Source organism: Anarrhichthys ocellatus, unplaced genomic scaffold, assembly GCF_004355925.1.
Source record: "Anarrhichthys ocellatus isolate YVR2014 unplaced genomic scaffold, GSC_Weel_1.0 scaffold84, whole genome shotgun sequence".
NCBI classification, from domain to species: Eukaryota; Metazoa; Chordata; class Actinopteri; order Perciformes; family Anarhichadidae; genus Anarrhichthys; species Anarrhichthys ocellatus.
This window is the reverse complement of record NW_022280114.1, coordinates 1,775,530-1,803,505: the sequence shown is the minus strand read 5'-3', so window position 1 is coordinate 1,803,505 and position 27,976 is coordinate 1,775,530. Positions and strand designations below refer to the sequence as shown.

Below are 27,976 nucleotides of genomic sequence, written 5' to 3'. Positions count from 1 at the left end.
TTAATTGGCAGTGTTATGATGTCCCCGAAGGTCAGAGTGCAGGTTTGTGTGCCAGCAGCAGGACAGACTGCCACTTCCTGCCAACAGCACACCACGTGACCCTCCCCCCCCCACGTCCCTCTGCGAAAAACAAAGTCGCGAAAAGGACAAGAGGAACTTCTTACACAAGCAAAATCAAGAGCGTGTTCAGCTGTAGAGGAAAATAACTGCTATGGTAGCAAAAATGCAGAGCCACTCTATCAAGCAGCCAGCCACCATGAGCTAAACAAAGATCAGCGGTGTACTGCAGCACAACAACGTTTTATTAGTTTCCCATAAATATATATAATGATGTACATTGAAGTAAAACCATATTAAGGTGTCAAAGCAAATACCAAGATTGTGAGTGATCATCAGCAGGAGAAATAAGTATTGAAACAGCTTTTACGTCAATATTTTGGTCTAATGTCCACAGCTTTTATACTGAGGACAGGTTACAACTGGAGAGAAAGCACAGACAAGTAAAACCTCTATGGAGAAATGCTGCCTTATTGCTCTTATCAACCAACACATTGCAGTCCCCAGTAAACCCTCTCACTCTCTCTCACACACACACACACACACACACACACACACACACACTAAAATGTAAGATTAGAGTGTACTTACAAATCAAAGAATGAGCAGTAAATCATATTTGCAGAGTTAACAGTCTTACAGGGCTTGCAGGACAAATAAAATAAGTAAAAAAGTAATGTACAAGTCGGGTCACTCTGCTGTTGCACACAGGGTTGTGAGTCGATTCTGTGAAGAAGTGGGGGAAAAAAAAACAATGACAATAAATGCATGCGCAAATATTTCACATCTAATGCTACACTAAATTGTGTAGCAAAACAGGGCCACAGAGATACCACACAAGTGATGAACTTACCTGCAGCAGCCGAATGCTTTTCAGAGCGGTTTCATCAAGCTGAGACAAGTCCACAGAGTCTATCTGACTGGCCAGAAGCTGGACGCTCTGGATCAACATAATACAAGACATGCAGTAACTATAACACAATGGTTTAAGTAACCATAAAAACAGGCCTAACACACGTACTTAAAGTATTATCATGTCATAGAGTATCGTGTTGCAGTAAGTAATGAACTGTTCTATTGAAACGACAGTAGCAGCAGCCTAACTGGTAATTAATGTCGTACCTCTCCGTTGCCGATGGGGAGGTTGATGACGATGTCCTCGTTTCCTGCTGCGATGGGAGAGCCGTTGACTGAAATGCTGTAAACCCTCTCTTTGTGGCGGGGATTCCTCACAGCGGGGGTCTTAGGCAGCCTGAGGAAACAAAGCTTGAATGGTGAGTGCCATGAAGCCCCTGGCTGCGTGACGTCTCCGATTTAAAAAAGAAGATCCAGGTGAGTTCAAATTGCACTAGTTACTCCGTTACAGCTGCGTTTGTCTCAAATTAGTGAGATAGCTGCGAGAGCAAGTCTCCAGTGCCGCAAATAATGTAATACATATAAAAAAGATGCTAAATCCACTTACAGATCAGATTTATAAAAAACCAAGCGTTTTAAAAATCATCCAGAGATTTGATATAATATTTTAGTTGTTTAAACATGCACTTGCTTATATTTAGGAGACAGTTTCCCATGATGCTCTCTGTTTTTATTCATCACATCATTTGGACAGAGACATCTAACCTCAACTATTAGACTTTACATTGGTGCAAATAAACTGATATGAGCTGCATTAATTCACAGGGACTGAATCATCCTTTGTTGCAGTAACAAGGAGAAAGCAGTAGTGTTTCAATATAACAACCGGCAGCTGGAACCAGAATGCCTGCTCACCTTGGGTCGAAGCGCGGGGTGATGAGGGGGGTGGGGCCCATCATCAAAGAAGAGTTCAGCATGCTCCTGGCAGGAGTGACCAACGCCTTCCTGCTTGATCTGAAACCAGACAGACGTGTTGGTCCGACATCATCGAAGACGCTGAACGTGCAAGAAGAGACGAGATAACGAAAGTAAAGTCTCACCGTCTGATCGAGGTGTTCTGCATGGCGACCGCCAGCGCCTTTGCTCTTTTTGATGTAGTTGGAGGTTTCCTTGTTGCTTTCCCCTGAATCAGGAACAAGCAGTTACACATAAAGTGGCAGCCACTCTGATATTTATGATCAGTGATGCTCTCAAACACTCCGCTGTGTTTTCTTCCTCATATGCATGTTTGAATGGAGAGAAAGAAAAGAACCAGCCACTACCTTCCGTGTTGTGCTCGGGGTGTTTTCATCCCCTGACCTGTATTTGGTGCCACCTTTTTTCTTTGATGCTGTGAGTTGGAGACAAAATTAACAGGATGAGATCATTTTCCAAACCTTAAATTCTTGACTGGAGTGAAGGAATTTGTTCAGTCTATATCGGTCCAAAGTAGCATCAATACATTGTTGATACCTACGGGGAGACACCCCGGGTTAATAGGAGAAAGAAAATGAACTCATAGATACCCCCATGAAACCTCCCCGGTTCATTACTTACATTAAAGCAGTTTTTATTTATATTTTCTGAAATGTTATGTTTAAATATGCAAACAAGGCATTGTGTTATTAAATATCTGCTGATTTGCACACATTTCCAGAACAGAAACTGGAACATTGGATAAAGCCAGGCGCTAAATTATTTTGTAGATACATTAGAGTCAAAGGTTTCAGAAAATACTGTCAACAGCCATAAAAAAAATGAATTATTTTGGAATGAAACTTTCTATAAATCTGGCTATGAATAATATATGAACAGACTCCTCTGTAAAAAAAAAAACTCCAGAATATAGATTGGAATGAAACTGGAAATTTTGGTGTATGCAAGTGCTGCTGAAGTGGAGATAAACACTTAAATGTGTATTTGGGATGTTTTCTTTCCACTAGTGTGACAGATGTTACAGAAGCAAAATAGCCCAAACTCTCAAAGATTTGACCAGTGAATGAAACACTGTTTGCCTGGGGTGTCCTGCCTTGAAAAGAAAACTGAAAAGGCAGTTTTAACATACTTTTCTTGACTGATTTCAGAAGGACTGCGTGGTCCTCGGCCACAACGCTTTCAACAATAGCAGCTTCCTCGTCTCTCTGTTGACGAATAGACGTGAATCAAGAACAGAACGGATGTTTAGTACAGCACAGGGCGGGCCTCCACAGATTATGAAACTTGTGACACATTGTGAATCATTATACATGATGTAAGATCATGAGAAAGATAATCAACTCACATTTATATTGTCCAATTCTGGGGATGTTGGTTTCTCAGTCCCTACAAAGAGATGGGGCAAATGTTTTTCATTCAATTATGTTTAAAAAGATATATAAGCAACGCTTTCTCATTTTATATGATATAAATAACACCCGGTTTCATTGTGTCAACTCACTGAAATGCTCCAACCAGGTCATCTGTCTGACAGCCTTGGGGAGCTTAATTATTGCCATGTTGTAGTTGTTGTCCACATCTTTCAGCAGCTGGTTGATCTTCTCTTTCATATATCCAACTCTGGTCTTCACTGTGAAAACACAGCAAGAAGTTTTAGTTTACACAACCCAGTCGTAGTTCAAACTGGCTCACATGACGATGCATCAGTAATGATAATACAATGATATATAAACCCGATGGATACTATTGACGGATTTCAGTCTGCTACAGACAACCTACATCAGTATTAGTATATATTGAGTTAGCAGTACAGCGTCGGGCTCAGTACATATCTTGGTCACAATTCTTTAATAATGGATGTGTATGTATGTATATCATACAATATTCATCCAGTGTCTATATCTGTGTCGCCCTCTGTAATGATATAGCATTGAATGAAAGGGCTCATTCTGCATACCAACACCACTGGAATGGTCCTGAGGAGCTTGTACCCAGCAACATACAGCGGGCCTGCCTTAGATTGGTGGTAAAATGCTATGTATTTAGGATATTTCACAGAGCACTGCTTTACAAAGTGCCATGTATGCTGAAGAAGCTGCAGAGACAAAAAAAACAAGAGAAATATATTCACCTTCACTGTCGAAATCATCCAGAAAAGCCTCCAGCTTGTTCGTTTTGGGGTTGATCTTCCGTTGTTTGGTCGTCCTTTTCCTGGGAGCCATGTCTACACGGACAGACAGCGGAAACAAAGCACATTTACCAACATGAGGCAGTAATATCAACAGGATACAAAGTAACGCTTTATAATTCAACCAAGTTGATGAAAGCATATACACCGACATGCGGCTGGCTGGTAGTTGAGCTAATTAACGTTAGCAAGCTAACAGTTAACGGTTAAAGCTAACGTCACTTGTTCTGCTAACGCTAGCTCGTAGTTTGACTGACTTGCTTTATTGTCAGTTTCCTTCACACGCACGCATTTAATAATGAGTTGTTGATACATATTTTATTAACAGTTACCTGTATATGTTTTTTGTTCTTCGTCGGACACCCTTCTTTTCTTCACAAAGCAGTTTTCAAATGTCGGCGCGGGGAGGGGCCGGACCTAAACTCAGCCAATTACAACTCGCGTTTGCTTTACGTCACTGAAAAATGGTTCTCGACCAATTGTAGCGCCAAACGTCAGTGTTGACATCAGGAGGACGGAAGTGGGTTCAGGCAACGCAGCATGGTAGGGAGAGATGTTATTAGCGGCTAATATTACCTCACTTTTAAATGGTTGAACGTGGGAAAGTAGTCTGTTGATCAAAAAAACTGACTACAATAATTGAAATACTAAGATCCGTTTATTGGGCACGCGCGGCTTTAATTTTGTGGTCAAACGAAAACATCTGAAATGTCCAAACCTGCGCTAACGTCACTTCATCAAGCGCTGAGGAAAAGCTTCCAGACTCTCGAAAGCAACCAGAAAGTATGGAAGAGTGTGTTGGCCGATTGCAGCCCTCTGATGGGGTCTCTCGGGAACTTGGCGGAGCAGTCGCGAGCGCTTTCCAACGTCCAAATCTCCAACACGCCGCTCGGAGACTTTCCTGACCTGGAGGAACGGCTGCGTTTTAAACTCTCTCAAGCCACGGATACGGTGCTGGGCAAGCTCAACGAGAAGACGTAAGTAAATAGTGCAACACAAATGAAGCCTGCAAGACTGCAGTGATGATGCACACAGATCTACACATTTATTTTTGGCATCTAGCAGACTGCGGTTACTTAATAATCACTTGTTTTAACAGCAGGCATGCAGGGCCAGCTCTACATGCTAGAGGGTCTCTGGGCATATGTGAGCTATGGGGCTCTACCGACCCCCCCCCCCCCCCCACCTGCTTATTGGCGTGCTAGTCTGTTTTAGTTGGCGATGTCACGGTTGATCATTGGTATGCTGCTACTATTTTTGCTGGATTACGTCACTCACAAATATTATGGCACACTTGTTTTACTAGCAGGTATCACTTTGGGCTGGCATGTGACGACAGAACACGAGACCATCGACACATCCTCAGTTCAACGTGGCATCTACCAGTGTAACAGGGAATCACTCAAATATCATGCAGCAGTAAGAATTACCACTCTGGCAGTGGGAAGCTGTATAAAACATCAGCGACATACTGTTAATAAGTGCCATCACCCAGTAGAATGACGGCGACATTGCAGTCTGAATCGGCATCACACCCCGTTCCTCGCACCGTCTTTTACGTAGAGGTGCGGTGCAGATGACCGACGAGACTATTCATAGCTACTTCGTTCTATTCTGCCACAGAAAAAAAAAATCAACTGCATTATGGATTTTGACCCATGGCATCCATCCTATCTCTTTCCCTCAGGTCTTCTCTACAGTCCGTGAGGGATTCCATCAGTAACCAGGTCTCTGCAGTCTTCCAGCTTTACGAGCAGAGCACAGACAGTCTGGACCTGCTCGCCGTAACCGAGCGCTCGGCCACCGCCCCCTCAGTGTCCGACATGCTGGAGTGGCTGCAGGATGCCGAGCGGCACTATCGGCAGCAGTATCCTTTGTTCACGTTTGCATTGGGGTTTGGGGTCTTTCAAAAAATATATATATTTTTACCTAAATTCATGCGCTCAGATTTCTGAGGAGGAAGACTCTGCTGCTGACTCTGAGGGCAGATGATCTATCCCTTTTAGAATCTGCTCACAAAAGATGGAAATCCTTGGAGTGTCCCAGTGCAGAGGACCACATCACAGGTAAATGGAGTTTAAAATAGTCTGGCCACTATCAAGTATTGAAAAGGTTTTTGGTAGATTTGTGTATTGTCATCGATTAAAGCCAAACTATGAAAAGTCATGTTTTCTGGAGCAGCAGTATCCTTTTGTTTTTTTTTTAGAATCCTAAAGCAGGAATGCCAGAAACATGTTTGATATATTACCTTCTCTAGCATTTTAGTTTAGTCTGTCAGTTTATATAACTCGTTTTAATACAAGCTGACCAGAGGCCAACGCTTTGCCAAATCTATGTCTGTTTCATTAGCTGTCAGTGTTAGCAGTGGAAGGGAGGGGGCAAAAAGATTTGTAGGTGAACTAATTGCTTCTCTGTCTTCTTTCAGATACACTTTGCAAAGTGTCCTTCTTTACCGAGTCCCAATGAAGAGAGTAAAAGCGACACAGGTGGAACTCTGAGCTTCTGAATCGGACTTGATTTTATACGACGGGGCTAGAAGAGAAGAGCAAACATGCAGAACTACATGGATGTATACCCCGTGGACATGACCAGATTTTTTATTTTGTTAAATAAATGTCCCTAGACGCGGCCTTGGATGGGAGGTGTGTGCATGGACCAGACTTTATAAGGACATGAGGAAATTACTTTAAAAAAAATGACCCTGTGGCGTCCTGTCATGGCCCAAACCAAATGTACTTTAGAGCAACAACCAGAACACAAAGGGACAAAGACGGTTACACAACGCAGTGAGTGAAGCACTCTGTAACAAACTGGTTTTATTTCACACGTTCGATGCAGGCACAATCAAGTCAAGGCTTTATGTGACAAACGAAGGGGGTAACGACATGTCAGAGAACAGCTGCTGAGCAACTCACCACAATCTTCACAACACAGGCCATCATTAAAGCCACCACGACGGTCAAACTGGATTTGACGATACAGGCGATGGGCTTTCTTCAGGCACTACTGTTAATCATAGCGCAGCGAACAAAACGTCAAAGTACCAAAGACACGTTTTAACATTACAAGGAGATATACAAAATACAGGATGGATATATTAATAAATATATATATTTCATTTTAAAGCTTAAAATTCACAGACTTAAAACTTGAGTACATTTAGGAAAATAACAGCATCAACCCTTTAACTGGTTCTCCCTCCACCTCTTCCTATACGTACTCTTTTAATGGTACACTATTAGACGTGATGGGTTTCGGGGGATCCGGTGCCGAGGCGGGCGAGTTGGCGAAGCTCCGGCCGATGTAGCCGCGGCGGTACCTGCCGCTCCTCTCCATGAGGGGACAGGTGCTGCTCAGCACCGCTCCGCTGATCATGAGGATGACGGCGGACGCCCAGCCCAGATAGATGGCCTGACCCAGCTCCCGCTTGTGCATCAGCGGCACGTTGGGGTTGTAGAAGTCCTGGACGACTGTGTTGGCGGTCCAGGAGACGGGAATCAGCACGCACAGGCCGGTGAGGATGAAGAGGACCCCGCCGGAGAGCGCGATACCCGCCTTGGCGCGGCGGTCGTCGCCGGCGCAGGTGGTGCACTTCATGCCACAGCAGGACACAGTGCAGGAGAGCCAGCCCATGAAGATGGCCAGGCACATGAGGGCGCGGGCCGCCTGGATGTCCGGGGGCAAGGCCAGCATGGAGTCGTACGTCTTACACTGCATGTGGCCGGTGGTCTGGTAGATGCAGTTCATCCAGATGCCCTCCCACTTGATCTCCGAAGTCAGGATGTTGCTGCCGATGAAGGCCGACACCTTCCACTGGGGCAGCGCCGTGACGGCGATCGCCATGATCCAGCCCGTCACCGCGCAGGTGAAGCTGATCAGCTGCATGCCGGTGTTCACCATGATGACAAATATATATAAATTTTTTTTTTTTTTTAGACCAATCTTTGAGGAATCGCAGGTCTTTGTTCACTACAGTCGTCTCTTATTTCGTTAGTTATCCTTCTTTGTGGTATTCAAAGTCTACTCCTTTGGTTTCCTTGTCCCCTTCCTGTGTGGCTTGGACACGCTTCCTACGGCCTTTGCCCCAAAGCCACTTTGTCAGCAGCCACTCTCTTCTCTTTTCCTTTTCCTCTTCAACATCTGCTCACTTGTTTTTAATTCCCACGTGGCCTCAAATCACCATTACTCAGAAATAATCACTCGCTTTCTCTCTCCAGTCATGCACCTTTTCTCCCCCCCCCCAAAAGGATTAGAGGCACTCTCTCCTCCTCTTCATCCCTTGTTTTGAGTCAATGCATTATTGAGTAGCCGATAGCTGTGCAGCCACCTGTGGCAGCCGACGGTAGCGGGATCGATCGGCCTTGTGGATGAAATGGATGCCAGCCAGACAGCTTTTCTTTTTTTCCCCCAGTGGAAGTTTCTTTGCCTTCAGCTCCGGTTCAAATCCAGAGGGCCAATTATTGAGCTGCAGTGTGCTTCAGTGTCACACTCCTGGTATGGTGTAGCCTTACAGAGATGGATCAGCCCGATACAACCCGATACTTGGGTTCAAGGCCACCGATGCAGCTATGAGTATATCCTGTCACAGCAAGGTTAAAAAAGGGAGATCACACGGAACAAAAATTTTTACCTCGTCGACAGAGATTCAATATTTGGTCCTCAAGGAATGAACGAGACAATCGTACCGTTGAGATGAACAATCGGCTGTTTAAGAGTCAATCAAGAGGTTATTCCAGGGTTTCCCCCCCCCCCCCAAAGAGTTCGCAGCAGACTGGTTTTTAAATCCGTCTCTAATTCAAAAAGAAAGCACAGGTTTCCAGAGGACTAGTCATCAGACACTGCTGCTGCCAGCTGAAGTATCTCCTTGTTGTCGATGAACGGCGCTGAGGTCTAAGCCTCGACGAGGCCACTTCAGCTGCTGCTCGGCTTCACCCTGCTGCTCGGCTTCACCCGCCCCCAACCGCTTCCTCCGGTAGCAACGCAAGCCCAAATGGGTCAGTCCTGGTTCCAGACAAGGGTAACCGATAACAAATCAGGGCCGTATAGCGAGACTTGTGGGTAAGTAGATAATCTGTTCACCGCCTCCCATCTTCAGCACTGCAGTCTCTACAGTCAAACCTGCCAGAGCAACAATGAACCCCAGGAAAACAAAAAACGTTGCGGGAGGGAGAGGGCAAAAGAGGGTGAGATAACAAAAGGCGGGAGGGAGGGATGGCCGAGGATGGAGCGCCGTTTGTAGGTGGATCAGTTAACACAAAGACAACATGGGGGGGTGTCTCTACAATGAGGATTAGACACTTTGTATTGCTTTGACCACACAAACTGGCATGTTTTAAAAGGAGCTTTCACTTACCCCCTTTTTGTCTGCAATGAAAGGGAGAAACAGCTTCACATAAGGGGACGTAGGTCTTTTTGTTTAGTCTCCAACGACTGGTTGAAATGCTGACAAGCCACAGGTTTAAAAAAAGAAAAAAAAAGTATTGTATGATTGTGTCATCTGGACAAAAAATAAAACTCTGAATTCTGACACTTGACTTTTTAGTTTTATCCGATTTGTTTAGTGTCATTCATTACATTTCACAGAATTGTGGCTGAAACGTCAACTGGCTGGTCTGTATCAGTTTATTTATTTTGGTTATTGCATGACAGCTCGAGGAGGAGAAAGAAAACAGAGCTTGGCTGTAACAGAAGGATCCGACAGCCCCTCTTTTGTCTTCGCATTGTGAAACGTCACTTCTACACGAGAGCGCTCTCGCTCCACCTGCATTACGCTGAACCCTCGGTGTGCCGATGAATTAAATATCACGGCATCAAGATCCGAGGTTCGGGTTTCCTTTCTTCTGTAGCCTCCGCTCTCCTTGGCAACGGTGGTCATGACAACCGGCCAGGACACGGGATGATTCACAAAAGGGAAGCAGAGGAAGGTGACACATACCAACGATGGCTATCGATTGTAAGGCTGCATGGCATTCACTGTCATGAGAATACATTAGCACCACGTGGGAAATGACATTAGGTTTAATGACATCTTACAACTATATTGAAATTACTGGGAATCCCATGAATTCTCGTTCTAGAGAGGCCATACCAGCTGACTGCATGACCTCTTTTACCTGAGGCACCGGGGGGGGGGGGGGCAGGTCCCACTGCAGCTCTTTGTAGTATGATCTAGTAAAAAGAAAAATGTAAGGGGATAATTTGAATACTTTGTAAATGCAGTGGACTTTGGTTACAGATTGATAAAGCACTAAAGATGTATTATTAAGTAACACAGAACAGCCTATTCCTTCCTTTGTTTTGCCCGAGTACCGGCAGCTTCATTAATACATTTTTTAGCATTTGACTCGCCTAGGCCCCGAGCACCAGTATACACGTGTTCTAGTGTGGTAAAGCCCATAGGTCCATACACTATCTCAGTGTAAAGAGAAGGAGTTGTTAACCTGCAGGTTAACAACTCCTCTACGCTGGTCACTGTGGACAGAACACAGGTGTGTAAAGAGAGTTAGATATCTTCATGCATCGTTCAGCTGCTCTAAGATAACCATCAAGGCGAGAAAGAGGATAGATCATTAATGTTTCACTGTTCTTAGTACTCTTGTGATCCCATGTACGTCCCCTGGTGAAGAATGCCATCTAGTGACAAGACACGTGCACACTCAGACCTTGGTGTTAAACAGTCAATCAGGACACACTGTAGGAGTCCTATCAATGACGAGAACACAACGGCTACGTTTATAGGCATAAAATACCAATTTATTACTTTGCACATAAACACAAGAATTCCCTGCAGGCTAAAAAAAAAAAAAAAAAAAAAAAAGTATTTGAACATGTCACAAAAAAGCAATAACAGCGAGTGAATGGCTCTCTGTAAGGGGGGGGTGGAGCAAGAACATGCCCCGCCCCCTCACAACCGGTCAGAAAGGGTTCCGTCCATTCACAGAATCGGAGCATTCCAATCACGGAATTGGAACGCTTCAATTCTGTGATTCTATTGCTGTCAGACACTCACACGCAGCTTCAGAGACCACTAGCAGAAAAACAAAACAAAATGAACAGAGCAGAGCTATAACAACCCCCCAAAAACAAAAGGAACCAAAGAGGGAAAAGAAAAATGAACATACACAATACACAATGTCAAATTACAAATCCGTAAAGATATAACAATATATCAAAGTGAGAGGAATTTAAAAATAATTCATGCTCTCTATCGGGGCACAGAAAGAATTATGGATCGTTTTTAAAAAGGTTAAAAAGAGGTAATCCTGCTCCCTTGATGCCATGGGGACCCCTCCACAAAGAGGAAGTGCATTTGTGAGGGGTCAGCAGAGTTGCCATGGAGACAGGAGAGCCCCCCCCCCCCCCCACCAAGAGGCATGGCCACAGGTACAAACCAGGAACGAGGAGACTAAATAGATACTCACTACGGTAACCTGGCGAAGAGAAGAGGGGTTGGGTCTTTAACGGGTCCACGTTTGAAGAAAGTACCTCGTTTGAATATGGACGCGATGCAAAGAGCCCCCCCCCCCCCCCCCTTCAGAGAAGAGCTTGTACCTCCCAAATCACTGACATTTGTGTAGGAATCTTTAAAAAGCATCTTAAGAGAGACTTGACAGATATTGCTAGCCTAAAACAGTCCCACTAAATTGATAAACATTCAACCCCCCACCCCCCCAAAAAGCATTTTTTTTTTTTTCCTTTCTCATAATAAATATGATTCCCAAAAACTTTTTTTCTGTTAAAAGGACAAAACTCTGGCATGCAGGCAAGCAAAGTCTAAATGTTGTTACTTTAAAGAAAATTGTCTAAAGCCTACGTAACTATTCCACCAAATGCACATTCCCACTGATTGATACAAGCAAAAAAAACAAAAGAAAAAAAACAACAAATTAAAGTACAGATACACAATAGTGAGAGACCAACAACCACAATGAGTAGAATTATAGCTTTGTTTTTCCACATTTGAAAAATTACAACTGGGTAAATATTGCTTTGCAATGTCATGTTACAAACAAAGGGAGTGCTCATCTATCGGACGACGAGTTTAAGGACAAATTATTCCCCGTCCAAGATGCCACATGAATGTTCAATCACAGCCCACGCGGCTTGGTGAAACTAGTGCACGTTTTAAAAACTGACCCCCACCCCCCCCCCCCCTTTTCAACAGACTAGAACTTATTGCATGCAATGCCTGGACGACACCCTCCCTACCCCCCCTCCTCCTCCTCCTCCTCCTCCTCCACCACCCTGCTTCTCTGCTCTTGTCCGCTGCCAACGCCCACGCCTTCAACAGGCAGGTGCTCATACTCATTCATAGTAAACCTGCTGCTTTACGGGTGGTTTATTACAAAAGGGTTTTCACTGAGCGGTCCCCTCCTGATGAGGCGTGCACGTCGACCGGTTCTCCAAAACGCTTCACCCGATCGCGACTGAAGGGGGCACCACGTGTGCAGCCATCACCACAGCGAGCCATGGCCTCCATGGTGACAGTTTGCACAGGGGGGAGGGGGTCCATGGGCAGTGCTTATGCTTATTGTCAATTCATTTAATCCAGTGTTCAAAATGCATAAAAATATGAGACAAACACCGTCAAATAGCAGAGACTTTAAGGTGGGTATACTTCAAATACACAGAGTAATAGAAACCATTTTTAAAAAGTCTAAAAATTCAACTCATTTCCTATCGCAAACCGTTTTTTTTTTTTTAAACAAATCCCTTAATCTAGGTTCATTCTGATGACAATCCCCGATTGTCTCAATCTATCTGATCAAAACCAACCGATACCAGCTGAGAGACGTACACAGCTGCAGACCTGATTTACCAGTCCGAGTGCTACACAATAACTCCAATCTGCCGCTGCGTTTCACTCGCACATCAGAACCAACAGAGGAAGCATGGATTCATCCACCCCGGGGGCCTACTTCTTCTCACCGTTAGCCAGAATGCTACAAAAGAATGTCCAAACCCAAAGCTCTGCGCCCTAACCTGCAGCTCAACAACTGATGTCTATTCCTGAAGTCGCACTAGTAACTATAGATCACTGGCTTCGCTGCCGACCATAACATTTCATCACGATAGTAACAACATTGACAACGATAACAACATCCATGGTAAACTACTAATTCTAAACAACTGGGGGGTTTTTTTGTTTGTTTTTAAGATAACCACAAAACATCTTATATTAAACTTTTACAAATCTGCTTTGTTGATTCGTATGTATAAATGCATAAAGTTAAGAGAGATTGAGAGTGCCCTCTGTTGCTTGCCTAGCGTCCCGGGTCAGTGCAATGAATTGGCCAATATTAGCAAAGGAGACCTCAAAAAACTACGTTGGTTTCCGGCCCTTGATACTACATCTATAACAAAACAAAGAAAATGAAATGCAACGTCCAGCAGTGTCATCATATAGTCTTTCAGATAATCAGGTCCAAAGAAAAATAAGATCCTGCTTTTGACACAGACAGCAAGGCTGATAAAGACCATACTCTGCGTTTAATGCCTTCAGCCATTCAACAGGTCCCGAAGCTGAGCCAGCCTCGGGCCAGACCACGGTTACCACTGCTACACAGTCAGACCTGACTTCACTTGCTGCTTGAAATGGATTTAGTTGCCTTTTTCTGGGATACAATGACACTTTGAGGCACAAAATCAGCAACCGGCTCCCAAATGTGCAAATCCCCAAACGTTTAAAAAAGAAAAATGTAACTCAAAGCATTCCAATCAACAAGTGACCCAGGGCTGCTACAAATACCCACAGCAGCCTCCAGGAGGCCCGTTTAAGTCATATGTCTCAAAGTTGCTCTATAGATGTAAATATATGCTTATATGTACTGTATGTGTGAATATAAAAAACAACAAATCTGAGGCATTTACAGCAGTTATCTCCTTGATTTCCCTTTACAATTCAGTGGCCTGCCATGAAACATACACACACACACACACACACACACACACACACACACACACACACACACACACACACACACACACACACTCATACAGCAGTACATGTATATACAGAGATGCGCACGCACACGTACAGACTCGCGTCTTCTTCGCTAAGATGGGAGGAAAACAGTAATGGGCATGGACACCCAGGTCACCTCGCTTGTTAAAGACCGTAAAAGGAGAAAAAGTTTCAAACACACACTCATAAAAAGGAAAACAAAAATATATATATCATTCTCAAAAGGTCGACTCCCCTCCATCTCTTTTCATGTAGAGTTCCCTCCCAACCACCCAATAAACCCAAGACTTGACAGATTTTGCCCAAAGGGGCTTTGAGGTAAAAGTAGATAAGAGTCCTGCTTAGCTGGGAGAGCTAAAGAGCTGCGCTGACCGACACACATTGTGCCAGTCCACTCCCGTGCTCAGTGTATCTTACAAACACAAGAGTGTAGACATTCACATAGAAAAAACAAACTCAAAAATAATGGCTCAACTTGTAGTATACGTGTGTATGGTTTGTTTTCGTTCTCCTTTTGTGCATTGGAAACCCCTCGAGGTTTGCAGTGCTTGATTGCTGGTTTGAGAGGCGGCTCGATTGGGAACGCTGGTTGGTGATTGTTCCTTGAAATTAAAAAAACAACCTGCTGGACATATTGAGACACAGCAGGTCCCCCCCACCCCCCCTCCCCCCCTGTCCGAGAGCCGCTTTGGTGCAGATTCAGAAAATGTAGAGTGAGTGTGAAGAGAAAGAGACAAGACCAGAAAGAGAGAGATGTGGGACAAGAAGAGAGAGACTGGCAAATAAGAGATTAAAAAGACAGAAGAAGAAGAAAGGGAATCCGCGGGTGGACTGGCTGACATGCTCGCTAGCTCAGGCGAAGTACATGGTGTGCTGGGTATCATAGTGGATCTGAACTGCCTTGGCCAACGCCAGGGGGTCTCGGCCGTTACTCTGGCCCGACACATGGCTTCCTTCAGCACTGCAAGACAGAGAGAAGAGCTTAGTTTGACTGTCAGGAACCAGGAGAGCTGTTCTGGTAGGTAATATGTCCAGTCTCTGTCCTCAAACAAATGTTATAAAGTGCTTTGCAGATATCCAGGGCTGCCTCACCTGTCATGGTCTTTGTCCACCAGGTGGTAGCGGGCTCGGAAAGCCACTAGCCTGGCGTAGTAGGCCGGTGCTGGGATGGAGACGGAGCGCGTGCAGCGGACGTAGGTGTGGCACAGCTGGTAGGTGAGGAGCTGCAGCTCATCGGCAGTGAAACAGTTGTCGTCCCACAGGACGTGGTAGTGGGACGGACGACTGGTTCCCTGAGGGAGGACGCAGGGACGTAACGTGTCAATACTGTCCTGACAATTTCATATGAAGTGCTCTTTACTTACTTGGTGACACAGTAATATGCTGTAATGTGCACAGACCACTGAAAGGGTCTGTCTGCAGCCCCATTATACAGCCCTCCTGTAAATTTACAGGGAACAAGCGTCTCATACTGAAGACATTTGTGGGCAGTGTATCACTTTAAATATGAGCCAAACCTTCTGATGGGTCAACGACGCATCAAATTTAGGCCGTTTATTGTCATTAAGCATCATTATCGTGATAAAAATTGCTCCATCCTTGAAGAGAGACTGAAATAATGGGCTGTAACAATAATTCATAACTTTTCTTGTGTAAATGTGCTAAATCCAGACTTGGGGAACTGGAGTGAGCTGGACAACATGCATAGTTGCATTAGTTTGCTTACGAAATTGAAATATTTGAATCTACCGCACAGCTTTTGTTTCGTAAAAACCTCAACTATGACGTGTGCGACCCTCACCTGAATCCCAGCATGGCTGCACAGGTAGAAGTCGAACTCGGACGGGTGTGTGATGGTGCTGTCCACCGTGGTGCCTGCTGGGACGTTCCCGCTCTTCCCCACCTGTAGAGGATGATCAGTTAGGATTATAGTAAAGACTCGCACAACACGGCGTTGTACAATAGAAGGCGACTAAATACCACACATCTTAGAAGGGTGAACTCCTACTGACCCTCTCGGCTTTGTCAGAGCAGAAGAGACGAGTATGGTGACGTTTCTGAACCACAATGTAGGTAATGCCCGGCCGGTAATCCTCCTCCAGACTGATACAGGCCTTCCTGATGGCTATCAGCTCCGGCCACGCCACCTGAAAATACAAACAAAAGACATACACACACACTTGAAAAGGTATCCTATGCAACACGTTGCCTTGATATACTACTATAGCATTGCATTTTCTTGTGGCGCCGTCACCATTTTTGGACTGAAGCAGCGCGTCATCTTTAAGATAAAACTGTATTTATGCCGAGGGAAACTGTTGCAATACAAAGTGATATGTGTGAATATATAAAAGTGTGCAATATAAAAGTCTGAGATAACAATAAGGTGCAAATCCAAACTACATACAGGTTTTGACAGCCTCCTCTCACAATGAATCACAGCTGCCATTCTTGCTTAGTAGATCACTTGTGGGACTCGCAAGTACCGCAAAGCCCTCACCTGTTTCATTTGTCCCTCAGACACACCACCACGGTAATAGATGATTCGAGTGGGCTTGAAGCGAGTGGACTTGTAGAACTGGATGAGCAGCTCTCGCACCATATTGGTCAAATCTTGGATGACCTCCTGGCTGAAGAGTTGCTCCTGATTGGTTGGAGGAGCAGGGCACTGCTAAAAACACAACTTAAAGTGAACTTCAGATCGAACAACAAACAACAAAGACTGGGTCGTGCCAAAGTGATGCATTTTAAAAAAGGAGTCGGGGTGGAAACTTACTGTGGTAACCTGGGAGATGTCCTGCCTCGACGTCTGGACTCGCACCGTGGCGCAGTACCGGCTGGGGTGGCCGTCCATGCTGCCCACCACCGCCGCGATGGACGGCTTCTTCCCGTCACCTGCTGGAGGATGTGTGACGTCCGCACCCAGGAAGATGACGGGCTGCTGGAACACAGAGGGCCTGAACCAAGAACAGGATGCAAAGATGATCGTCATCTTGGACTTTTACATTTCCTCTCTGCCCACATTTTATTGCAGCTGCTGCAAAACTATTTCCCTCGAGATATTAAGGTTTTTATCTCGCCTTATCTTACAAAAGAGAGAAAAGAGAAGAGACTTTGCATTACAGGCCTGTGCACACTAGTTCTCAGCGCTGTTCTCGGTTTACAAATTGAATATTAGAAAAATGATGTGAGAAAAAAAGATCGAAATATCAATATATGAAGAGAAAAAACTGACTTAGATTGTCAGAGTCTAAGCACCAGACAAAAATGTATATGAAAATGATGCCGATTATTGTTACAACTTGGATTGCTCTTCACCACACGATTTACCAGAACTATCTGCATTCAGAAAGCATCCGACCCGTCTACATCATTCAAAGCCAAGAAGCATTCCAGACTCCCATCTGGACTGAAACGAAGAAATGACTAAAATCCGCGCTGACCTCTGATGAGGCACCAGAACGTTGTTGATGCCTCCCAGCTTGGCGTTGATCTTGAGGCACAGGTTGGAGAGGGTCTGAGGGGACGTCTTCACTACGTTCTTCACCTGCACACACTGGGTGGCCATGCCAAGGAGGGTGTCGCCCACCCGCTTCACCTCAGCTGTGGACAAATATGGAGATAACCATGTTCACTAACACAAAAATGATCTCAATCTAAAAGCTTTTTCCTCACTTAATTAGAAAGCAAGACATCTCTGTCTATACGTGTCTGTTCCGAACAGGCACTGCGCAATTTCACTAAAATACTAAATTGTCACTCGTCACTCTCTTACCATAGACTGGTGTTTTGCCGGGCAGGATGACCACGATCAGCTGCAGACCTACGTAAGACATCTTGAGGTGTTTGAACATGGGCTCCACACTGTCGGCTCCTTGGGCGTATTTACAGAAACATGGCTGGCCTTGAATGGGCATCCCAGCATCTTTGGAGATCTTTCGCAGCTGGTCAGTGAAGCTCCTGTTGAAAAAGCATTAAACGCTCATCAGAAATCAGCAGTATAAGCAGACAACATCTAATACAATTCAACGTAGCAGGGAGAAAGACCATTGTAACTGCAGGTTGTAATTAAGACTAAGAGACTACCATAATCACACAAGCAGCTTTGAGAGGCTGTACTTAGGATGTGAGCTAAATGCTAACATACTACTGTTAGGCTGGTGTCAGTTTTACCATGGTCACCATCTTGTTTTAGTGTTCGCACGCCAACTAGTACTAAATACAAAGTTCAGATGAGGCTACGTCATAAACTGAAGTAATGGACAAATTCTAAACATGCCTCAAGCTTGGCCCTTCTTCTGTACATTTCTGGGAAAGGACTCATCATAAAGCCAAACAGGACACCACAACAGTTGATGCCGTGACTCACTTGAGCAGGTCCTCTCGACACTGTTTCTGGGGGGCGAAGCAGGCCACGGCCCAGACCTTGATCTCGATGCCGGCGTAGAACTGCTTCCCCCTCATGTCCCACACGCCCTGGTTGGGCGTGGCCACGGTTTTATTCTGCGGAGAGAGTCCCTAACCTCTTAGTCAACCCCCCGGTTGGATGAGCCAATACAAAAGATACTACAGCCCAACCCCCGCTTTGATTGACATATCATATACAGGCAAACCTAACGCATCACAAGTATTAATCTATGCATGACATACACAGTCCATGCATTGCATACTGAGACTTATTTAGCAGCGATAAATGCTAATTTCTTTATTGCACATAAATATCCTGTTTTTTTTAACTTCCCATATCAGGAGTCCTGACATAAACAGCGAACGAGAGTAGTGCATCTATTAGAAGACACCTCATTAGTTAAGTGCTCCTACTACGAGTGAGATCGTGAATACCAATTCAAAAGGGCAGCGGCTTTCCATTAAGGTAACAAGATTTGCCAAAGGCCATTAAGAGCTTTTATTCTCCAAAACAAGAGACCACAATGAACTACCCGAGTGTGGTGTGCCAGGAAAAGTCAGGAGCTTCTCCACCTCATTACAAGATCGTCTCAAATATTTTCAACATAATCAAAGTCACGGGATTGAACCGAATAAATGAGAACGGGTTGTCGTCAATAATATCAAAATGCCATCACAGTGCATGTTACACAGGAAAGAGCTGCTTCTCCCATCTCGCATGTTGTACATAGAGGGTTCAGGGAGTATTTTGTTTTGTGAATACTTTGATCCGACTATGTCCAACAAACATCAGCGCACCATTTTAAAATGAAATGAGTTTATTTCATTCATCGCAAGTGATCACGGAGAAGCTTTCAGTCTGCATTTAAGGGCATTTCACTGGAAGCCGATTAGACTCGATATCCCAGCAGGCAAGTCAACAAGCCTTTCAGAAAGAGAGTGTTGTGATAGGATCTTTGGTAAATGAACCAACGTATAGTTCAGGCAGCTAATAGTGGGATTTAAGCTTGGCACCGGAATATAAGAACTTGGGTTTTTTTGGGGGGTTTTTTAAGCAACAATCTGCTGTAATTCTGTAAAGATCAATTGTAGATTTAGCAGAGGGTATAAAGGGAAACGCTGGCCCACACACTAAACCAATTACGCTGCAGGGATCCATAAAGTTTCATCTCGTCTTAGAAGAATCATTTAACGCTGCCTCTGAATGGGGTGTTGTGTTCCAGCACCTTTAGCATTGATATGAACCTTTTCATTTTCAGATGGGGGATAAATGGGCTTTCAAAAGTGAATCTTTGACAGGCTTTACTTTAATGTTGGGTGGCTAAGAGTCTTATCGGCCTCCTGTTGGAAGCACATCCATTCATTCAAAATCCTTGAATCTCAATTCAGCCTCGCTCTCATCCAACAACCAGTAAATGTCAGAGTCAAAAAGGTATGCATTTCTATATTTCTTTAAAAAAGAACAAGAAGAACAAAGGCCAGTATCTCATCCAGACAAAACGCAGATTTGTATGTCTTCTGTTGATGCTGATTTGAGATTCAGTGGGTGAATCTCAGCAGTCTTCAGTGACTTGCTCCTCTTCTCCATTCCTTCACTTACAGACACTACTGAATGCAACAGGTAAAAACCTCGGCCTCTATCTACTGCACCGCAATATACACCGTCTGAAGGGAAAGAGTATTTAAAGAGGTGCACTTAACAGACTGCAGAGATGCACCACGGGGCAAGTTCCAGGTCTGCATATACTTAAGTGGAATACTTATCTCGTCACTACCTCAATAAATATACTGTATAGAGAGATACAGAATTGAGGAGGCGGCGCTGGTCCTGAGGTTTTTTTTTTCTGCTCCCTCAAATTTACACATTGAACAAAAAGGAAAATCCCTTCTTTTCTAATCCTGTTTGTCCATCTGTCTGGTATAGTGGACGGCTCTCCTAATACTACAATACCCATGACCCTCAGCCGCTGTTACCATGGAGAAGAAGCAATCAGAGATGTTGCACAATTCTTCTAAAATTGAGCCAGTGAGTTCATTTTAGGTGCAGATCGTATTGTCACTACAACAGTGTAATCTTAAGCTTTTGCTTGCCGTTAGTGGCAAACATAACAGAATCTATGGCTCTTTGATTGCATGTTTCTTACAGAAATGCACCTTGGGAGTCGTTAACTTAAGGGTTATGGTTACCTTATGTTCATAAGTAAACATAAATCCACTGTTCAATAAATCATCAAAAATCAAACCTCTGCAAACCTGGATCTCCGCCCCCCGTATTTACCCAGCATTCACTCCGATGTCCCCCCACCCTGTGCGATCCCAGTCATGCTTGCAACCCCAGAGTGCAGCCCCCGTCCAGTACTCACCCTGCCACAGTCTCGCCCTGTGTCTGTACTCACCCGGCCCCCATACTGTAGCATGGGCGCTGGGAGAACACGCCCTGTCACTTCTGTCATGTCATTGTGTACCACAATGCCAAACTCCTTCAGGTAAGGGTCCGGACCCCCGACCATGCTGTTACTTTTGACCTGGGGAAATGAGGAGAAGGTTACGGAGAAGAAAAAATTGGATTGAGAAATAAAAAAGAACAAATATATAAAAAAAGATGTACACTGACATGTCTTGTGAATTTCTCTCTTATTTGGCATTTAGGAAAGACTGAGGCCTAGTCGACATGTACAGAGGTATTTTTGTAAAACTAGAAGGGTCTGTTTCGAGTGTTGAATAATGTAGCAGTGACCTCCATAGTGCATTGTGACGCCTTTGTTCCTCAATATAGAGGAAGAGTAACTGTACATGTACACATGAAATAAGTCCTTTTAGCTGGATATTTGGCCACTTCCTTCGATCATGGATGTATTTATGCTGCCGTTGTCACAAAAGATGATAACAGTTCACACTGACGTTACGAGCAAAAAGCTCAACGTCAACATGGAAAATGGAGTTTCTGACCTTCACCATGGCCGGAGTTTTCCATTTTAAGTGACCTAATACATAGTCGGGGTGTAAACGAAAGGCCAAAACACTTTCAAAGGCTGCGTTTAAATAAAAAGAGAAAATACCTGTGTGCGTGTGGACTAGGCCTGCTTTCATACGGTTGGCTAGAACTTGAAAATCAACCACATGTCATTTCTTCCTCCCATCCCAAGAGGGAAACCGCACTCACCAGTCTGCTGATCTCTTCCTGTCTGTCGGGGGCTGAGCGAGCTGTAGCTTTGATCATGGTGGATGTCTGGTTGTCCGTCAGCTTCTTGATACAGCGCTGGCCTGCTACTATGTTACAGACCTACAGAGCAGGAAGGAACATTTCATGAAGTCAACCAAGATACAAATCAGATAAGAGGGACCACAGCAGGAAATTAAAAAGGGAGAATGTTCCCATTGGTGAGGATTGCCAAACCCTCGACAAAAATAATGATTTTTCATATATCAAACATCAAAACAGCCTTGTTCTCACCTCCAGGGGAAGGTAGGTGTGCTTCTGTTCCTGCCCTACTTGCAGGCAGGGCAAATGTGGATATTTGAGCTGCAGATTGTACTTCTGCTTGAAATACTGTGCTACTGTGCACTCCATGGCTTGGCCGTTCTCAAGTTGTAAGGGGAACCTGTGAATGAATGGAAAATGTGAGCGAAGCACACAAAGTCCACGAGTATATAAAACAAAAACACAAAAAAGGATTCATTCATTCGTTTTATCTATCCAACTATTTAGGACATTTCTGTACACATACAATGTTGCCTTTGCTGACATACGATGGTGAACAAGCTGACGAGTGTCGACACTTACGTCTGGTGGCTGGCAGGTCGGCGTGTCACATTGCACACACGGTACTTCCTCTTCATTTGACCACAGTGTGTGACCTCAACTTTCAAGCCTGTTGAATTCAAACATACAAGAGCGAACTGTCACAGAGGCCCGTGAAGAGGCAGTGACATTTTTCGACCAACTGCAATTTCAAATATTATGAGATCTTTAAATTTAGCACGGTGGAATCGTACTCTTCTGTTGTTTTCAGGCCACGATAAAGACAAATGCTGACATGGCAGCCGACTGCAGACAGTGTTCAGCTCTCTGCGGCTTCCCTTTACACATTTGTCACGACTCGGCCCAAAACACAGACCAAAAAGGAGAATTCAGAAAGATTACACGCGTCTGTCGTAGAAAATATGCAGCTGAAATTCTACACTATCGGAAAAAAAAAAAAATAAATCAATCACATTATTTCCTGCGAGGTTATTTCGTGGTTCTTTGTGTATTTAGAGAGGAGTGAAGACAAACGGAGCCTGGAGTTGCTTGAAATAGCAGTATTTTCCTGCATTCAAAACATATCGGCAAGTTATGAACAAAAGCTGTATTCAGGAGACCCGTTCTTAGGACTTGTGTGAATCTCATGGACATATTTTCTGATTTGAGAAACAATCCTTTGTCACCCCGCGGCTAAGAACAAGTGTTCAGCATTGGTGTAGGATAAGGAGTGAGTGTGTGCGTGTGTGTGCGTCATGAGTATACAGCATGATCATGTGTGAGTGGGTGCAGCTTCTTTAGTTCTTGCATTCTGCACAAAAACAAACATGCATGTGCCCTGCAGGCCCACACCCATCTGTAATCTCTGCCTGATATTTGATACACAGCGAGTCAGAGTAGTTGTGCATACAACGTGTGCATGTCTGTTAATATCGACTCTTTTGTCCTTGTTGGTAACAGTCGGCATGCATATATATATACATATATATATATATACATACATATATATACACATATATATACACATATATATATATATATACACATATACACACACACACACACACACACACACACACATATATATATACATATACACGTGTGCGTTTTGAGTACTTACCTCTTATTTCCTTGGTGAATTTGACGCGCTGCGAGTCCGTCAGTGGTTTGGTCTGTTCGTTGATGTTCTGTATGTCTAGCACCTCGCACATGAACTCGATCACAGGCTGAGCGCGGTAGAAAGCTGTGGCCGACACTGAGGGGTGGAACAGACGCGACAATATTCAGCCAATCAGTCCCTCAAAGCAATAACTGCACGCAAGCCAAATGAGTCCATAATATTGTATATCACATGTGGAGAGTTGTCAAACTGGAGAACTGGAAAGTAACAAAGGGAGCTTTAGAACACATTCATGCAGCCTTAATGAATGTCCTGATCTCATTTACAGCGCTAAGTATCTCTACACAAGAGTGACTTAGTCTCTTCAATGTTACCGAGTGGATACAAACAAACACCATCTATTGAGCAAACCATCTCAGTCAAGTATTATAAATGACAGTAAGTCCCTGTATCAGAGTAAGACGGTCTTTGTGTCAAGCGGACATCTCAACTATCCTCTTCACCCTTAATAGATCTAGGTTTTGTGACAAAAGGCCTTGTGAAATACTGAGTTTTGCAATTTCAACTGACTTAACAGGTGACAACAAAAAAGCATTGTTAGAGGAGACACAATGGAATACAATCCCTGAAGTTCAATTTGAGTATTAGCGGTGTTTCAAGGCTGTATGTAACCATTATTTGAGCACATATAATGTTTTCTAACCAATGGCAGTGGGACATTTGTAGAGTCTACTGTTACAGTCTAAGCATAGCAGGAGGCAGTAGCTGATGGAAATGAAACTGAAATTTTGTGGGTTTTTCCACACAATCAGTAGCTGATTGTCAGTGATTGTGTGCATACAAATACATTAAGTATTGCTGGGTAAAGCTAAAGACATCATAACATTCCTTATATCTGTCAGTGAACACCCACATCAAATTATCAGCCCCATACATAACACTTAGAAATGAATGTACTCAAAGCACATTTTAAATCACAGCTGAAGGCCACCAGCTCCACTCAGGTCTTACCGTCGATGTTGAGCATCATGTTCCACATGGCAGGACGGACAGACTGATGGAAACCAAACCACACCTCCCTGCCTCCACCCAGAGGATGATAATAGCCCTCCGGAGGGGAGAAAAACGAACGCCCCACAGGAGTATACCTGAGCACACAAAGACAGAGAGGTTGAACAACGGACCGAAATCGATCAACAGAGTCACACCTCAATTAATCAAATTAATCAGCCAGATTAAGGTTCAAATTTGTTCATCATGGAAAATATTTCGGCTAAAAAGTAAAACCTTTTACAGACAGATGTGAAATATAGCAATAACTCAAAAACACATTCTGAGACACATTGTAGGTTTGCAAACTAACATAAAAAGATCTGAATTCTGACAAGTGTGTCTATAAATGTGCTCTTAAAACTGAGGTAGTTCCTGGGCAGTATATTTTTGAGATCATGGGCACAAAAAAAAAAAAAAAAAAAAAAAAAAAAAAAAAAAGGCTTTAGAAAATCTAGCCCTTGACGGGGATACTTTGGCCAATCACAGGTCATTTAAGAGAGTTCCTACTGGCCGTTCTACAAACGCAGATGCACGCCCCTTCAGGTGACAAAAGTCTAGCTCAACATTGGAATATCCTGCAGGTAAAGTTGCTATTCCGGCATTGGCAACAACTGCGTACACAGCAAGGCAACGCAAGAGAGGGAGACGGAATTATCAAAAAGAGAGTCTGACGATGTCGGCGGAGCGTTGCAGAGATGGACGGGAAATGTTGCTAAAAGTTCAGTCTTCTGCTAAGCGGCGGGCAGAAATTCTCATAGAATTGTCGCTATATGATGGCAACGGGATCACAACAGGGATCGGGATGATGTATGAAAGGAATGACTAGTGCTAGTACAGGTTACTGTATGAAGGATGAAGTTTAAAATCATTTTAATATGATTTGAGCACAAAGACACACGACCGCAGGAAATTAAGTAACGCAGACCAAAAAAAGACAAAAAGCAATAACTCTGTCAACAGATGTGAAAGAGACGCGGGTGGTGTGTTCGTGACGAGGCAGAGGTGGAGGGTGTCGGTACCTCATGGAAGGCAAATGCCGTGTGATGACATCCAGAGCCTGAACCGAATCTTCCGGGACCTCGTTGAGGTGACCCGTCAGGGCTTCCAGCAGCATCTGAAGACTGACCACAGACACCCACTGCAATGACACCTTGAACGTTTGATCTTTCCCCTCGCCAGGCAGAGTCACCTCCAGATCCACCTAAAGAGAGAGAGGGGGAGGGAGGAGGAGGAGGACGACGACAAAGGGAGTGGATGAAACAAAAGATAAGCGGAGGGAAATGGATTGAAGAACAGGTGATGGGGAGAGATAAAAAGGGCAATAAACACCCAAGGGCAAAGTAGATTGAAATAAAGAGAATGCACAAAAAATCCTTGAATTGGTTTTTGGAATGACAAAAGATCCACATTAAACCATAACATTAGTAGAGCCACAGTCCACAGGTGTAAACCAGAAGCCAAAGTGTGAAATATGTTGTTAATTCTGATGTAAATCTAGTTTCAGGAGCCCAAATGTGAAAGACTTTACAACCAGTTGTTTTTAAGAATACATTTATAAAAAGGTTCTTGTCCACACCTGCAGATTTTTACAAACCAGCCGAACTTAACAGTTAAAACAGATGTTCGAATTGGTCAAAAACTATTTAAAAAAAAATAAAAAAAGAGCCAGACTAGACCACAATAAACAGAACAGGTAAAGAAATATAAGAGAATTCACAGGACTGAGTCTCTATCTTCCATTAGAGGTCCTAGTAGATCAGTACTAGTCTCACATTCCTCGTCCAGACTGATCCAGCTGGCAATCTTCCACTTACAGAACCACGAACACTAATCCAGTAAACCAGTTGCATGCCCGCCACCTCTACTGTAATACGAACAAATCACTGGCTTTCATGAATGGAAACAATTTCTCCCTTTGTGAATTTCTCATGTTGTAAAAGCAGTCAACTCTAAAGGATTCACAATGTTTTTTAAAGACGTACAAGTTAATGGCTGTACAAGCTGATGACACGAGGGTCAAGTGTTTGAAATACCAACCCTATCTCTCCCAATTGGCAGCGGATGTGCTGTGTACATGTTCCTCTTCCCGTCGTAGCCAGGCTGTCGGTCTCCAAAGATCTGCATCTTGAAGTGCCGCACCATGGTGTCCACCACTTCCCTAGAAGACAGGGGACGAAAGGGCGGTGAGTCAAAAACACAGGCATACCAGTAACTTATTTCTGGTGACTTCACGGCAATAAAATCTAAATACTTCCTTCTCCCAATTTACCCATTTATTAGCATCTGAAACTTCTCCTCTGGCATTCTGAGTTTATTAAAGCTACAGATGCAACTGGCATCTCAAAATGATCAACATCTAATAGAAAACTTCCCCGCCCCCCCCAAAAACCCATTGTGAGGATTTACCTGTTGACCCTCCGAGGCCGTTTCTCAGGCTTGATGTCAATATCATAGTGATAGACATCAATCTTGGGAATCTGCACCTGGAAGTGGTTGGCAAGGAGCCGGATGGGTTTCCCCACCGTGCCGAGGCCGGGACGCCGTGGAGGCTGAAACAGAGAGGGAGGGGCGGGCGGGCCTGGAGAGAGCAGAGAGAAAAGTGACGGTGAGTTACCGCCATCCCAGAAACCAGGAGGAACAGTTAGTGCAGTAATAACTCATGGGCATCCTAAGTTAAGTAGAAGGGCTGTTATTGACATGCGAGTCACTACTTCGCATAAGAATATCAGTAACTTTCTTGATTATAAAATGTTGGATTCCTACAACATTCGTCAGTTTCCTCCTCTCAGTGAGGGCTTTGTCTCCCAGCCTCTTGAAAGAAATGTATGGATTCCTCGCCACAAAAGCCCCCCCCCCCGCCCCGCTTCAAATAAACCATGTTTGGCATTTATTTTGGACGTTAACAAAGGTGGCGACAGTGGTTGCGCTGATCTGTGCATTAAATGTCAGATTTTAGAGACGAGCGTGGGCGGTGTAACGCCAAGCTTGTTGCAACCCATCTCATCGGTGACACCTGCTTGAATGCACTGAAACGGCCTCGCAGACCCGGCGGTGCACAGACGTGGTTTGATTGATCCGTAACTCCGGCCCGTGACCTACATGGGTCAACAAGGGGCTGGCGAAACAATGACCCCCAATTATGCTTCGGCCAGCCCCCAGCTCCACCCAGACACACAGGGCGCCCACCCCTCAAGCCGAGACAAAGAGCGAGCTCCTCTCAGACAGACAGCAGCAGGGCCATATGGGGGGGGGGCACGCAGAGAGTCTGGGATTGCCGTTACATCACACACGCATCTCACTCGCATTCACGTTACATGCAGTATATGCACAGGTGTGGCGCCTGTGAGTCTTTGCGTAAAAAGCTGCAGGCAAGAGAGGAACATATAGTCTTAAATGGTAGGCTTCCTGTAGCTAAAAGTGAACCTGATAATGACACCTCTATCTCATACATCATACTTATTCACAATAACATGGACAGAAGGTGGAACAGTGCTGCTCTATCCGCCGGCCATGCATTCCTCTGTACCAGGACTGAAAGCATTGTCAAAATATACATATACATATATATATACATATACACATATACATATATATATACATATATATACACACACA

The 27,976-nt window shown here is 44.3% G+C and overlaps 4 protein-coding genes across 8 annotated transcripts in view; 1 reads left to right on the top strand and 3 right to left on the bottom strand.

The window, feature by feature from the left end:
* Positions 1-284: 284 nt before the first annotated feature.
* On the bottom strand, positions 285-5,208 carry cdca8 (cell division cycle associated 8). Of its 2 annotated transcripts, none has more exons than XM_031874727.1 (11): positions 4,794-5,208; positions 4,019-4,111; positions 3,389-3,517; positions 3,233-3,273; positions 3,017-3,092; positions 2,235-2,302; positions 2,013-2,095; positions 1,828-1,926; positions 1,180-1,309; positions 911-997; positions 285-783 (listed from the first exon to the last, which is right to left on the bottom strand). In XM_031874727.1, the coding sequence occupies exons 2-11, from the start codon at positions 4,107-4,109 to the stop codon at positions 748-750; spliced, it is 840 nt and encodes a 279-aa protein (XP_031730587.1). In that variant the 5' UTR covers positions 4,110-4,111; positions 4,794-5,208; the 3' UTR covers positions 285-747. The 2 variants fall into 2 exon arrangements, with proteins under 2 accessions (XP_031730587.1, XP_031730586.1); XM_031874726.1 differs by lacking the exon at positions 4,794-5,208 and adding an exon at positions 4,408-4,515.
* Positions 4,599-9,803, top strand: airim (AFG2 interacting ribosome maturation factor). The gene is made up of 4 exons (XM_031874729.1): positions 4,599-5,052; positions 5,763-5,942; positions 6,023-6,141; positions 6,501-9,803. The coding sequence occupies exons 1-4, from the start codon at positions 4,784-4,786 to the stop codon at positions 6,539-6,541; spliced, it is 609 nt and encodes a 202-aa protein (XP_031730589.1). The 5' UTR covers positions 4,599-4,783; the 3' UTR covers positions 6,542-9,803.
* cldn35 (claudin 35) lies at positions 5,481-11,601 on the bottom strand. The gene has a single exon (XM_031874728.1). It carries the CDS (start codon positions 7,973-7,975, stop codon positions 7,286-7,288), a length of 690 nt encoding a protein of 229 aa, XP_031730588.1. The 5' UTR covers positions 7,976-11,601; the 3' UTR covers positions 5,481-7,285.
* A 319-nt stretch (positions 11,602-11,920) lies between these two features.
* The window catches only part of ago4 (argonaute RISC component 4), a 22,062-nt gene continuing 6,006 nt past the window's right edge, over positions 11,921-27,976 (bottom strand). Inside the window, exons 2-19 of one of the 4 annotated variants that reach the window (XM_031874722.1) lie at positions 26,768-26,939; positions 26,399-26,519; positions 25,381-25,562; positions 24,320-24,456; positions 23,309-23,443; positions 22,231-22,318; positions 21,901-22,048; positions 21,610-21,729; positions 20,810-20,971; positions 18,409-18,557; positions 17,815-17,999; positions 17,483-17,642; positions 16,816-16,996; positions 16,540-16,710; positions 16,052-16,186; positions 15,841-15,942; positions 15,132-15,331; positions 11,921-15,000 (exon numbers count right to left, since the gene is read on the bottom strand). In XM_031874722.1, coding sequence (XP_031730582.1) covers positions 14,892-15,000; positions 15,132-15,331; positions 15,841-15,942; positions 16,052-16,186; positions 16,540-16,710; positions 16,816-16,996; positions 17,483-17,642; positions 17,815-17,999; positions 18,409-18,557; positions 20,810-20,971; positions 21,610-21,729; positions 21,901-22,048; positions 22,231-22,318; positions 23,309-23,443; positions 24,320-24,456; positions 25,381-25,562; positions 26,399-26,519; positions 26,768-26,939 — 2,657 coding nt within the window. In that variant the 3' untranslated portion in view covers positions 11,921-14,891. Of the gene's footprint in view, positions 15,001-15,127; positions 15,332-15,840; positions 15,943-16,051; positions 16,187-16,539; positions 16,711-16,815; positions 16,997-17,482; positions 17,643-17,814; positions 18,000-18,408; positions 18,558-20,809; positions 20,972-21,609; positions 21,730-21,900; positions 22,049-22,230; positions 22,319-23,308; positions 23,444-24,319; positions 24,457-25,380; positions 25,563-26,398; positions 26,520-26,767; positions 26,940-27,976 lie in introns of those variants that run through there. The other 3 variants (XM_031874723.1, XM_031874724.1, XM_031874725.1) reach the window with 3 other exon arrangements.

Coding starts and splice junctions, on each gene's coding strand:
- cdca8 (XM_031874727.1), bottom strand. CDS start 4,109: ATGGCTCCCAGGAAAAGGACGACCAAACAACGGAAGATCAACCCCAAA. Junction 3,274..3,388: donor GACCTGGTTGGAGCATTTCA/GTGAGTTGACAC, acceptor ATCTCTTTGTAG/GGACTGAGAAACCAACATCC. Junction 2,303..3,016: donor TCTGAAATCAGTCAAGAAAA/GTATGTTAAAAC, acceptor TCCAACTCACAG/CATCAAAGAAAAAAGGTGGC.
- airim (XM_031874729.1), top strand. CDS start 4,784: ATGTCCAAACCTGCGCTAACGTCACTTCATCAAGCGCTGAGGAAAAGC. Junction 5,943..6,022: donor GAGCGGCACTATCGGCAGCA/GTATCCTTTGTT, acceptor TCATGCGCTCAG/ATTTCTGAGGAGGAAGACTC. Junction 6,142..6,500: donor TGCAGAGGACCACATCACAG/GTAAATGGAGTT, acceptor GTCTTCTTTCAG/ATACACTTTGCAAAGTGTCC.
- cldn35 (XM_031874728.1), bottom strand. CDS start 7,975: ATGGTGAACACCGGCATGCAGCTGATCAGCTTCACCTGCGCGGTGACG.